General features: G+C 34.2%; 1 protein-coding gene across 2 annotated transcripts in view; it reads right to left on the minus strand.

Annotated features, from left to right (window-relative positions):
• Nucleotides 1–14,588, minus strand: part of LOC135213076 (tachykinins-like) — a 382,992-nt gene that overhangs the window by 18,892 nt on the left and 349,512 nt on the right. For both annotated transcript variants that reach the window (XM_064246930.1, XM_064246929.1), the window contains exon 2: nt 9,182–9,409. In XM_064246930.1, the coding sequence (XP_064103000.1) occupies nt 9,182–9,407 (226 nt within the window). In that variant the 5' untranslated portion in view covers nt 9,408–9,409. The remainder of the gene's footprint in view (nt 1–9,181; nt 9,410–14,588) is intronic.

Consider the following 14,588-nt stretch of genomic DNA (forward strand, 5'->3'; position numbering starts at 1 on the left):
AATACTGCTCTCTCTCTCTCTCTCTCTCTCTCTCTCTCTCTCTCTCTCTCTTCTCTCTCTCTTAGAGATGTCTTATTAATGCTGCTCTCTCTCTCTATTCTCGCTCTTCTATAGAGATGTCTTATCTTATAATAATGCTCTCTCTCCTCTCTCTCTCTCCCTCCCTCTCTCTCTCTCTCCTCTACATCTTCAACAGCTCCTGGTCCGGTTCTTTATAAGGAGCAAAAACTATTCCGGAAAATACATATCCACAATACGTGTGCCATTGCTATCCAAAGGCAAGATATCAACAATATATAAACGCACAAACTGAACGGAGAAAGAGAGAATAAAAACAGTAAAAGATAATTTTTATAATCTCTTATATATAAAAAAAAAATAACATTTTATAGCGACGCAAAGAAAGAACAAATATTAATTCAAGATACAAAGACACACTGATCTGACAACTTATTCTTGTGAGCTCTGGGAGGGAGTGTAAACATACAAACACAAACACGCACACAAACATCCACACAAACACATACTACTGTACGAGTGAAAAAAAAAAAAAAACTCTTCTTTTACGGCCAGAAAAAAAACACATCAAAGTTCTGTTGTGGGAGAGAGCACATGAAACACAGACAAACACACGCACACATACACACAAACCACAGAGGCCCACACACACAAAAAAAGTATGGAAAGACAAACTTTGTTTGTCAACTTTATGTTGTAATGATCAAAGTTTAAAACTTCCATTTTAATATTTCGTTTACTTTTTGGTACCCGTGAAACATATAACCTTTTGGTCTGTTAAGAAAATCTCTCTCTCTCTCTCTCTCTCTCTCTCTCTCTCTCTCTCTCTCTCTCTCTCTCTCTCTCCTTATATATGTGTGTGTTTACTCACCATTAACATTAAATATACATAGGAGAAAGACAGAGATGCATACGTATATAAACAGACATACAAATAGACAGACAGGCAAACAGGTATATTATCCACTATCACGAACAACCAGCAAAAAAAAAAAAAAAAAAAAAAAAGACAACCAAATGACCCATCGACAATTTTAGGCAACTATTACACCTGAGAAAAGGTGGTAGAGGTAAGATGATAGAAATATGGTTACGAGTTATAAAGGCCTCAACGTTGTAAGGTTTACATGGCGAAGCTCACTGGAAGATTTTTATCAAGGTAAAATATAGATAACGGAAGATGGCTTCGATTGAATGTGTGTGGATTAAATGAAGTGAATTTTACGAGGAGAGAGAGAGAGAGAGAGAGAGAGAGAGAGAGAGAGAGAGAGAGAGAGAGAGAGAGAGCAAAAACATACTAGAGAGCCACTTGGCAGTCTTTGGAGCGAGCGCTAGAAAGCGAAGTTCTTTGATTGAATTAATAAATGAAAAGTATTTAATATATATATACATACATATATATACATACATACATACATATATATATATATATATATATATATATATATATATATATATATATATATATATATATATATATATACATATATACATATCCACTGCTGAATCAGAATAACCACACAAAGGAAGCTCACAAATAAGCAAAAGACGAACAAAAATTGTGTGTAAACTCAGAAGGTATTTCAATTCGTAGCATCAAGCGACCGCCCAAAGCAGAGCTCAAATAAAAGCGTTCATGCAAACAACTGCTTGTTTTGCTTGCAAATGAATCGTACAAATAACAAAAGGAACAAACGACCTCTAATTTTATTGGGGTTTTGAGGAAATTCGGAGTGAAAACAAAATATACGTATAAATTTCCTTTCAACTCAAAGCGAATTCTTATTTGGTTAAGACTTCTACTGCTGAAGAATATTAAGGAATGAATCGGGAAAATAAATTGACTCTAACTGATAAAGAATTGTTTATGAAGGAATTTTAGATTTTTTAAAATTTGAAAAATACTCATTATAACACATCCAGTACCCTGACACAAAGAATCAGCATGCCAGGGGCTTAACTGTGTTTTTAAAACGCACACAAGAATAAACAGTTATCATAATAAAACGATACACATAAAAATGAAAAGCAACTCTCCAGCAAGTGCCAAGAGAGAGAGAGAGAGAGAGAGAGAGAGGAGAGAGAGAGAGAGAGAGAGAGTGTCCCTTTTTGCCAAAGAAATCCGCAAATTGAGGCCGCCTGGGGAAGATGCTCGAGTTCATCAAAAGACTGTCCTGATGCAAAAGCTGAAAAGGTGTCTCGTTCTTGTCTACATTCTGCGGTGTGTGGAGAAAACCCAAGTACAATGGCTACGCCTGGACCCCTTTTAGGGGTTCAAGGCTGAACGGAAAAGGCGTCACTGGAATAATCGTGGATTACGCAAATGCGTAAATTACCAGAGCATTAATTACAGGAAAAATTGACACCGATAAAACAGCGCATGGAAACAATCTACGATAATTTTGAAGTGAATGAAATAAAATATGAATAGATGATTTACGTTTATAGATAATAAAATAATAAAAATGTAAGTAATATATATACTAATTCTCAAAAATTTACATATACTAAAATAATAAAAATATAAATAATGTATATACTATTTCTCAAAAAAAACTTTAAAGAATAAAGCACAATAAGTATATCGCTCTAAGTTATGTACTAAGTTCTCAATAACCGCTAGAGACTATGTTATAAAGTAAATATATCGTTTTAAGTATTCAAAATACAGTAGTAGAATTACAGAAAAATACAAAAACACTCGGTGTAATAACGGACTTTTCAATTTTACATATGACGTATTCAACATTCATTTAAATAACGGCGACTGACATAATTACACTTTAACAAAAAAAAACAAAAAAAAAAATAAAAAAAAAAAAAAAAAAAAAAAAAACCCCCCCCCAAAAAAAAACAGAAAATCCCGTACACCAACAAAAAAGCAGTTGGTACAGCATTACAAAACGAAAATACGAAATAAAAAAGGCGTGATCCGATCTCCAGCTTACTCGGGGGTGTGTGCTAAACTCTTCGGTCAAATAGAGCGTTGTTTCACCAACGGAAATTAAAATAAATACGCTATATTTTATTAGAAATAAATGTTATGTACTGTTTAACTTGCACATTATTTATTTTTCACATTTTCATTTTAATGAATAAATCATAAATATCCTACCCTAAAATTACTGTATCTTTAACTAAATGCGAAACACCTTTTTCAGATATTTTTAGGCTTTTCCATAGGGCTTTCCTATCCCCCCAACAAGAACAACAACAAAAACAACAAAGAAGTTTGTAGGCTCACTCCCAAAGTAAGCGAAAAAATTCTTTAGAGTGGGCTTCATGTAACTCTTTGGAGATATCATCGAGCCATTACGCATTTGAATAATTCTGAAGGACTTTTTTTTTTCCTAGGGCCCTTTTTTTTTTATTTTTTTTTTACTCGTCACCTACGAGTCGACGAAAATATAAAATGGGCGTTGCTCTAGACGTCCACGAGATGACCGGAGTCTTCTACATAACTCAGTGACCAGGCGATGCTGGCTAATCGAACCTCATGCAATATGAAAGATATTGGTTTGAAAAATTTAAGGCATTTTCTCTCTCTATGCTTAGGCTACGGTCGTGCGACACTGTGGTGGCACTTTGACGAGCACCTTCATAAGATTTGTTACCATTTTTAATAGTTTCACTATTATTCTCAGTATGAGTGGTGTCATTACTCTTATTATAACTATTGTTTTTACTACTGTTTCAGCAACTGTGAGGATATATACTATCGATTATCACTTTATCTCGATGTATCTAGATTGTGTGTATTGTATTGTGTGTTCTTTGTACGTTCCATGTGTATGACCCTGAGCTGAAATAATAATAATAATAATAATAATAATAATAATAATAATAATAATAATAATAATAATAATAATAATAATAATAACCAGATATGTTCAAAGAACGATAGACGGAAATAACATCTCTCCCATATGTAGGAAGTGCAATACGAAAAATGAAACCATAAACCACATAGCAAGTGAATGCCCGGCACTTGCACAGAACCAGTACAAAAAGAGGCATGATTCAGTGGCAAAAGCCCTCCACTGGAGCCTGTGCAAGAAACATCAGCTACCTTGCAGTAATAAGTGGTACGAGCACCAACCTGAAGGAGTGATAGAAAACGATCACGCAAAGATCCTCTGGGACTATGGTATCAGAACGGATAGGGTGATACGTGCAAACAGACCAGACGTGACGCTGATTGACAAAGTCAAGAAGAAAGTATCACTCATTGATGTCGCAATACCATGAGCACCAGAGTTGAAGAGAGAAAGAGAGGGAAAAAATGGATAAGTATCAAGATCTGAAAATAGAAATAAGAAGGATATGGGATATGCCAGTGGAAATCGTACCCATAATCATAGGAGCACTAGGCACGATCCCAAGATCCCTGAAAAGGAATCTAGAAAAAAACTAGAGGCTGAAGTAGCTCCAGGACTCATGCGAAGATTGTGATCCTCGAAACGGCCACACATAGTAAGAAATGATGACTCCTAAGGAGGCAGATGCAACCCGGAACCCCACACTATAAATACCACCCAGTCGAATTGGACGTGACTAAATGATAAGATATATATATAATAATAAAATAATAATAATAATAATAATAATAATAATAATAATAATTATAATAATAATAATAATAATAATAATAATGGTTATTATTATTATTATTTTTATTAAAGGGTATTCAGTCTTGTATGATACCAGTGTTTGAGAGGAATTATACAGATACGTATGTACTCCATATGTTGTTACGTACGCATACTATCTATTATGTTTGATATGCCTCAGAGCATAGCACAACTTGAGTTTGACACAAACAGAGAGAGAGAGAGAGAGAGAGAGAGAGAGAGAGAGAGAAAAAAACATTACAAGAGAGATGAGGAGAGAGACGGGGGTACAAAAATAACGCGAATAGAATGTTTAAATGTACTGTCACAATAAGTGAGAGAGAATATGCATATCCATTAAGGATATTGCCCGTTCGTAAGGGATCTATGCAATAAAGCTGTAGTTACTAAATTAAACTGCGCTATTCGTCTAACGGAATGCATTTGGATGACGAATAAATGTAACGAACTGCGCCTACGCTCTCTCTTTCTCTCTCTCTCTCTCTTACTGGGTCAAAATCAAGTTGTGCTATGCTCTGAGGCACATGAAACATTGTAGATAAATTGAATGATGAATAAAACAAAATGCAAAAGGTATTTCCTAACCTACAAACTAAGGTTTTTGAGAAGCTTCATATCATGAGAACTACGGCACACTTAACTGACAATAGTACTAATAACTACGGCACACTTTACTGATTATAGCACTAATAACTACGGCACACTTTACTGATTATAGCACTAATAACTTCGGTACACTTAACTGACTATAGTACTAATAACTACGGCACACTTAACTGACAATAATACAAATAACTACGGCACACTTAACTGACTAATAGTACTAATAACTATGGCGCACTTAACTGACTATAGTTCTAAAGTTATAAGAGAGTCCCACGTATCAGAATAACTATGAAATACTTTTAACGCTAAACAATTGATTTTCATTTGTTATTCGAACAAAACACTGTTAAAAAGCGATGGATTCAATCCCATTCGCCATGTAGTTGGAACTCCGAGCTGGAAATAGGCTCAGAATTTGTAGTATGGGCGTCTCCCTTCAAGTTACCAAGTCTTTACAAATTATTTTTATTACTTACGTTCTAACTGCATTTTCAAAATTGAATCGTCCCTTTATCTGAGCAATTTTTCATATGTATAAATTCCATTGCAAATGAATAATTACCGATATAGCAGTGCGTTAGATAGTCATAATTGTGAACTGTCATCTTCGTGTGTGTCTGTTCTGGAGAGACGAAGCCAGAGATTTTTATCAGCATATTCATTGCAATTTCCTTCAAAATTGACCTTTTCAAGTTATTTACAGCAGATATAAAACAAGGAAAGTCTGTTTCCAAAGTGCTTTAGTTGGCTAAGAACAATTTAATAGCTTTTATATATACTAACACTTCATTAACTAAACTTAACATAGATATATGGCAGCACTTTAGATTAAAGACCACTTAAAATATCCTTTAACGAGAGCTGGGATTTCAACGTGATATCGATATTTCGGTGGCTATCAGTACTGATGGAATATATTTAAACGAAAACTTGCTAAAACTGATGAAATCAAAAGAAATAACGATGGAAAAATAACGTAAGTGACCACGGGCTCTTTTTTTTATTTATTATTTTTCTATTTTAGTACTAACTTGTCGATACAAAAGACAAGACAAAGCCAACCAAAGGTTAAAATGGAGTTACAGAAAACACGGACATGAGCCAAAGCAAATTCACTGAAAGCCGACCGTTTGAGAGAGAGAGAGAGAGAGAGAGAGAGAGAGAGAGAGAGAGAGAGAGAGAGAGAGGAAGTCGCTTCGGATTGCGAACAGATCCCAAAGACAAACTTTGGAAATCCTCAACTCTCTCCCATGGCTATTCATGAAGAAAGGTTCCCCCCGGAGCAGTCGGCGCACAGAAAACGGATGCATATTCAAAGCATTTCGTGGGCAACTCAACAAAAGTCGGGTGGCTTAGTTCCCGGACACTTCGTAGCCATCGTCGCCGGGCGATAAAAGGTGTTTGGAAAGAAATCGAGGAAGGGGGTTTCATTACGTACACACGCATCTATATTCTATCTGTCTGTGCATCTATTAGGAATTAGGTCTTTATATGCCCGTGCATGGGTTGAATTCTTCAGATAAAGCTATGACATACGAATTCTCACGAGATGAAAAGACAAACTGCTTTTGACCGAAGCTATGAATAAAGATGGAATATACAAGAAGTTACCCACCTCTATGAAATAAAGGAAACGTTGAAAATTTAGGCGATATTGACAGTGAAACGAGAAATAAAAGAAAAGAGCAATAACTACATCAAAATATAAAAATAAAACTAATCGCCTGATGTGGAATGTGCAGAATAGAGGACAGATGAAAAAAGCCAAAAGATAAAATCTTTAAAGTGTACAAATACTAAGTGGAAACGCGTGATGAAACGCAGGACTGGCGGACAACAGAGAGAGAGAGAGAGAGAGAGAGAGAGAGAGAGAGAGAGAGAGAGAGAGAGAGAGAGAGAGAGAGAGAGAGAGAGAGATGCATTCAATCTCCGCCTAGTACTACTGACACTCTGTTCACCCTAATGGAATAATTTCGGTCGCCCACACAACTAAAATATACTTTTTTCTCTCTCTTTTTGCTGAAAAATACTTTTCTTTGCTCAAAATAGTTTTTTTCTAATTTTTTTTTGCTCAAAATATTTTTTTGCTAACCTTTTTTGCTTAAATTTTTTTGCTCAAAATATTTTTTTCTAAACTTTTTTTTCTGAAATATTTATTTTGCTGAGAATATATTTTTGCTAAATACGTTTTTCTTAGTTTTTTTTTGATGAAAAATAATTTTTTTTACTAAAAAATATTTATTTTTTGCTAAACATTTTTTTTGGCTGAAAAATATTCTTTTCCCCTTTTTGTCAGAAAATGAAATTTTCCTTTTCTTGAAAAAATCTCTTTTGCTAAAAATACTTATTTTTGCATTTTTTTTTTATGTTGGCTAAAAAATATTCTTTTGCCCCTTTCTTCAGAAAATGAAATTTGCCTTTCCAATCACGAAGAGCAAACAGCATCATCATGTTTCAGCGTAAAAGTAGCGGTGTCTAAAAACTCCATCACACAGCAGACGGCTAAAATGAGATCTGTTTTCATTGGAAGAGAGCTCCCAGCTAATTTGATGGCGTGTATTACCGCTATTTGTTACGGCGGAGAGAGCGTCATTTATAGCCCACGTAGTGAGTGTCATTACAGGAACTATATTGTTACTTCGTTATTATATATATATATATATATATATATATATATATATATATATATATATATTTAGAATAATTATCACATCACCGTGATTCATATAAATTCATTCGAGCTACAAATGTCCTTTAATGTTAGCCGAGTCGATAACGTCACTGAAGTCCTGATTTCTTCTCTGTCCGCTGGGCGTTGGTTCGAGCCCACGAGAGAACGAAATTATTATCAACTGAAAAATTCCCCTTCGGTTTACATAATATGAAAATATATCAATTCCGAGGTAGAGCGAATTGGATATTAAAGGATATTTGTAGTTCGAATATATATATATATATTATATATATATATATATATATATATATATATATATATATATAATGTAGAATCTATTGGAAATTTTTACCAGATACACATGTAATGGTAATAGCCACATGTATACTTATACTGTACATTTATATAATGTGTATACACACACACACACACACATACATATATATATATATATATATATATAATATATTATATATATATATATATACATATGTATATGTATTGTGTGCGTCTGTGTGTACGTTATTTTGTACTTACCGTCACTTCTCATTCCATAAGTTTTTGTTTTGTAAACGGAAGATTAATGTAAAAATAAATTACAAAAGAAGGTATCTTCTCTTTACATACGACAGGCTGCTGTTAAGACGCGGTAAAGTATGAAGCTTAAAAAAACAAAAAAAAAGTAGGGAGAGAGAGAGAGAGAGAGAGAGAGAGAGAGAGAGAGAGATAGAGAGAGAGTCCCTGAAAAAGTAAGACAAAGTATCCAAAAAAGAGTAAAAGAGATAAAGACACCAAAACAGTAAAAGAGAAAGTCCTCGAGAGAGTAAGAGAGAAAGTCCCCGGAATAGTAAGAGTGAGAGAAAATCCCCTTATAGAGTAAGGGAGAGAAAGTCTCCGGAAAAATAAGAGAGAAAGTCCCCGAAAGAGCAAGAGAGAAGGTCCTCGAAAAAAAAAGCAGGAGAGAGAGAGAAAGCCCTTGAGAAAGTAAGAGAGAGGGAAAGTCCGAGAAAGTTTATAAGAGAAAGTCCCAGAAAAAGTAAGAGACAAGATGAAGAGAGAGGGTCTCCTGAAGAGTAGGAGAGAGAGAGAGAGAGAGAGAGAGAGAGAGAGAGAGAGAGAGAGAGAGAGAGAGAGAGAGTTCCCCCTCAAAAAAAAAAAAAAAAAAAAAAAAAAAAAAAAAAAAAAAACAAAAAAAAAAAAAAAAAAAAAAAAAAAAAAAAAAAAAAAAACGAGAGAACGACCCTGCTCTTACCTCTGATGGGGAGGCTCTTAGCGGCTTCGATCCTGGCGAGGATGGGTTCGTTCATTGGGTAGTCGTCCTCCTGTAGCATGTAGTCGTTCTTCTTGCCCCGCATCCCTAGGAATCCGGAGGGCGCCCTTCGCTCTCTCTCCGCGGGTTCCTGGGCGTCTGTCACGCTGGCTACGACTCCCAGCAGCATCACGCCCATCAACACTATACATATTCCTGTCCTCATCATCGCTGTGGGGGGAGAGAGAGAGAGAGAGGCAATAGGTAATCAAGATGGAGGCTGATGTTTCTAAGTCATTACTTCTTTTTTTCAATTGCAAAATAAAATTAACTTTGAGGTCGAGTTTCTAAATTTCCCAACGAGGGAATTTTCAGTATTAGCTGTAGAATAAGTGGTAGAGATTTGAAGCAAATCCCTTCAATCATAAGGTAGAAATAGTCCTTTACTTTATAATGGCGCCTTACGGCGTCAGCGCTCCCATTAATCTTAGGTTAAATACATTAGATATGCTTCGTTACTTTCTCAGATAAAGTTTTAACCCGTTCCCTTTCAGGGTTCTTTAACAAATCAACAAGTTTTAAAGTTTACTTTCGAGATAGCATATAAAGGATAATATGTATTGCATAATTTTAAAAAAATTTCAGTACTTTGAAATAGGATACATTTACAGTTTGATTTAACTGGTTGTCGACCTCTTAATTCTCCTCAGAATCTGAGGATGTTTCAACAGAGCAAAAGAGAGAAAAAAAAATCATGAAGTAACTTCAAAAAATTTTTTTCTTCAAAGAAATGTGATGTGAAATATAAAGAGTGATTAAAACCAGCTGCTACAAAAAAAAAAAAAAAAAAAAAAAAAAAAAAAAAAAAAAAACTCAAAATTATACACAACAAAGTAGACATAGGGAGGACATCACGTTTGTATTCATTATCAAAGATAGAAAATTTGTAAACCCTATAAGGAATTAAAAATCCAAATAATATGTTAATTAAGTGTACTTACGTATAAATGTTGCATTATTAAAAAAATCTGGAATGAGTTTTAATTATTGAAAAATTCTACGTCATTCCCTTTGTACTCACAAGCCCCATCCGGGAATCGAACTTGGTATTACTCACTAGAAAACAATGATGCCATGCAAACCTGTCTCATTTAATATAAGAACGAAAGAAGGTGAAAAAGTAAAATATTATAATTTTTGGGAAAAGATATCAAATTCGACTGAGTTATAAACTGTACTTTTAAACTGTTCCAGTTTGTTAAAACCACTGGAAAACAATGACAAAAATAACATCACCTTTCAAAAACTGTTTTTACTTTCTATTATTCAAAGTCATGAAAACTACAAGAAACTACGAAAAAAAAATCACCTTTCAACATTACAATCAAGACACGAAGCTGCGAAAAACTATTAAATCACTTAATATCCGGGCACTTTCTATAATACAAAAGCATAAACACCACTTGAAAACTCTAGGAAAAAAATAAATAAAATTCATCACCCTTCAACATTGCAATCACGACACGAAACCGCGAAAAAAAACACACAAAATCACTTAATATTCGGGCGATGGTTTTCCACGCCACACAGAGTTTTGAAATCGGGGCCAATCATCTCCGAAGGAATAAAACTTGACACCTGGCGTTTGTGGAGATTAAATCAAATGACTCCGGACGTGACTCTCGACTGAATACTTTGGGAGGAAAGCGATCCTGCTTTCGGGGGAACAACAACAACAGCAATAATAATAATAATAATAATAATAATAATAATAATAATAATAATAATAATAATAATAATAATAATAATAATAATATTATTACTTCATTGAATTCAATTGTAGCTACAATGCCATTCAGCTTACAGTAATCTTTTTCTAATCTTTTAAAATGATTACTTTAAGCTGAATGGCAAAGTAGCAGCAATTAAATTCCACAGAATATGTTTATTATTATTATTATTATTATTATTATTATTATTATTATTATTATTATTATTATTATTATTATTATTATTATGCTATTCATTAAATCTATCTTAAATTCTGTAGTATTTAATGCTACTAATACTAATAATTCTCGCTGAAAGATCACATATCATTATTATGTATTATTATTAATTATTATTTTATTATTAAATATTATTAAATGATACCACCGGGGGAATGTGTGGCAGATGTAAAGAACATAATCAGGTGACATTTGATACATACATACATACATATATTATATAATATATATATATATATATATATATATGCGTGTGTGTGTGTGTACATATATATATTATAATTGTAAATGGGTATTAGGTACCATGACGTCATAAGCACTTTACAACAGGCAGATGTTATGAAAACAAAATCCCCTCTGTAACACCTGAAGGGAATAACTTGTAGTACATTTTACATGTTACATCTGCGCATAAGGGACAAAAAAGAAACCCGTTTAACTGTATCCTAGCCCTTATGCAAATTAGTCTGGCAATGTTGACACTGATGTATACCTAGAAGCTCTGTTGGTTTTACCAGTTATATTTATTATTACAATAAACAACACGAGTACTATAATACAAAAAACCTAGGGCAGTTGGGTAGTTGTAGACCCGGAGTCTGATGTACAGTATGTAAAATTACGTGTTTCATAATGCATACATACACAAAGTGGAAGATTTATTTCGAGATGCGCCATTTGAGAGAGAGAGAGAGAGAGAGAGAGAGAGAGAGAGAGAGAGAGAGAGATGTCAGATTTACCGAAACTCAGATTTTGCAAAACAAAATGTTATTTCATCGATTCGAGATAATTCAAGTAAAAACTGAAAACTAAATCGAGACAGGTGTGTAAAGGAATAGTTGTGACAATGAAAAATGACTGAAAAGAGTTATCCTTTCATATATTAAACAATAATGTAATTATCATTTTACCCTAAAACGATAAACACAGACCTATCTCCCGTTCATTTAAGAATCAGAATTGTGATAAATATGAATTTCAACAGAAACGCGAATCTTGACGGTGATGAATTTTGATATGAACACGAACACCAACCTTGGTGTCTATCAACCTGATCAATTGAACTCAAGAGATGAATATTGCAGACTGCATAAACGACGAGTGTAGGCTGCCAGGTCCCAGGGACAGCAAAACGAATGCAAGTCTGAATTTTTCATCGGGAAATAATGCAGGCCAGATGAAGGAAGCTCCCAAGGCAGGTGTTGTACGAAAACAATTGGAGATATTTTAAAACGAAAACTTTCCTTCCTTTTTCGTTTCGGAAGAAGAGGCTTGCTTTGCAAGCCACTGATTGACTAGTCTATTGGATATTTCTTGATATGGTCAAGTGTTGTTGTGTGTGTGTTGTGTGTGTGTATTCACAAATACATAATACACACACGCAATATATATATATATATATATATTATACAAACACACACACACACACACAACATATATATAATTTATATTCTAAATCCTCTTTCACACTGTCTGACACGCTTTCCTATTAAATAATTAAATATCCATATTTTCAAACAAACGACAAACTCTAAGCACAAATATACACTTTACCAACAAGACACAGCTTCCTCATAAATATCAAATACCCATATTTTCAAACAGAAGAACAACTCCTTTAGCACGAATATTCACTTTGAATTGACATTCAACTACAACACCGGCATACCAAGTGTTGTACTTGCGTTGTCTCGTTTTCCCATGCAATATTCAGCAACGTCTAAAGGTCTCCCTCAGTGGGGCGGGTTGCAAAACATTAAAATACTAATGACTTCGTCCCTTGGGTTGTTGCTGTGAAATTTTATATCATTATTTGATACAAGTCCACGTTTACTTTTTACTCGGGTCACGACAGACTGATTCTGTAAATCTATGATGCGTGGGTTGACATGAAGGAATGGGGATTTGCTTGCGCGTACACACACACACACACATACACACATACACACACACACACGCACACATACACACACATAAACAAACATGTATATGCATTAAGCTACAAAAGTCCTTTAACATCGAATTCGCTCTACCTCGGAATTAATATATTTTCATGTACGTTAACCGAAAGGGAATTTTTTAGCTGATAATAATTTCGTCCTCTCGTGGGTTCGAACCACTGCCCAGCGGACTGAAGAAATCAGGACTTCAGTTATGTTATCGACTCGGCCAACAAGTGAGGTTTGGGTTGATACAGATTCCAGCCTTATAAATCGCTTAATGTAGTAGCTTAATGCATGTATAAGAATCACGGTGATGTGATAAAAATTCATATACATGTATATATAATCTTCAATTATGGCAGTCTACCCACAAAAGTCCAATAACATTCAGCTACACAATTCACAATTCACCACTTAGAGTAATGCACAAGAGAGAGAGAGAGAGAGAGAGAGAGAGAGAGAGAGAGAGAGAGAGAGAGAGAGACCTGACCATGTCTATATCTTGGTATCTGTACACATAGTCTTATGTGTATTACCACAAATCCTCTGCCACAGAAACATTCCATCAGCCTATTCCTTCTCAGAAGTAACATCTCCTGAATCAAGGATGTTACAGACGTCTCTCTCTCTCTCTCTCTCTCTCTCTCTCTCTCTCTCTCTCTCTCTCTCTCTCTCTCTCTGTCCTCGCCATATTTCACATGGCACTTGTGTAGGCTGGCCGAGAAGCAACGTTAATCAGGATTAATGGCCATCGTCTGAGAGAGAGAGAGAGAGAGAGAGAGAGAGAGAGAGAGAGAGAGAGAGAGAGAGAAGATTAATGTCATCTGATCCTAAGATTCGTTGTGTTGTACAATACTGGATTTTCTGATAGGTTCGTTTCCTCCTTTTCGCGTTGTCTGTGATGTGTTCAGATCGCTACCAGACGCGCGTTGTTTGTCGTTTATTTCAACAAAAGACTATCGACGAGCGTTATTCTCATTGTCAGGAAAAATCAGAGCTGGACAAATGAGCGCCAGTCGAGAATCGTTAAAGATATTCACATACACACACACATATATACATATATACACAGTCATATTAATTGCGGATAGATATCACACACACAAAAGGTATATGCGTATAAAATATATATATATATATCTATATATAGTATATATATATGTGTGTGTGTATTTATAATATATATATATATATATATATATATATATATACACATACTATATATAAGTATAAATATATATATATATTATATATATATATATATATATATATATATATATATATATATATAAACACACACACACATATATGTATATATATATATATATATATATATATATATATATATATATATATATATATTATAAATACGGGGACAAGAATTAGAACGTGATAGGAAAGAAGCTTAAAGCTTTCCTATGAAAAATTGATAATACAACTGGTAAACAGTAGTGAGTA

Source organism: Macrobrachium nipponense, chromosome 42 (assembly GCF_015104395.2).
Source record: "Macrobrachium nipponense isolate FS-2020 chromosome 42, ASM1510439v2, whole genome shotgun sequence".
Lineage (NCBI taxonomy): Eukaryota > Metazoa > Arthropoda > Malacostraca > Decapoda > Palaemonidae > Macrobrachium > Macrobrachium nipponense.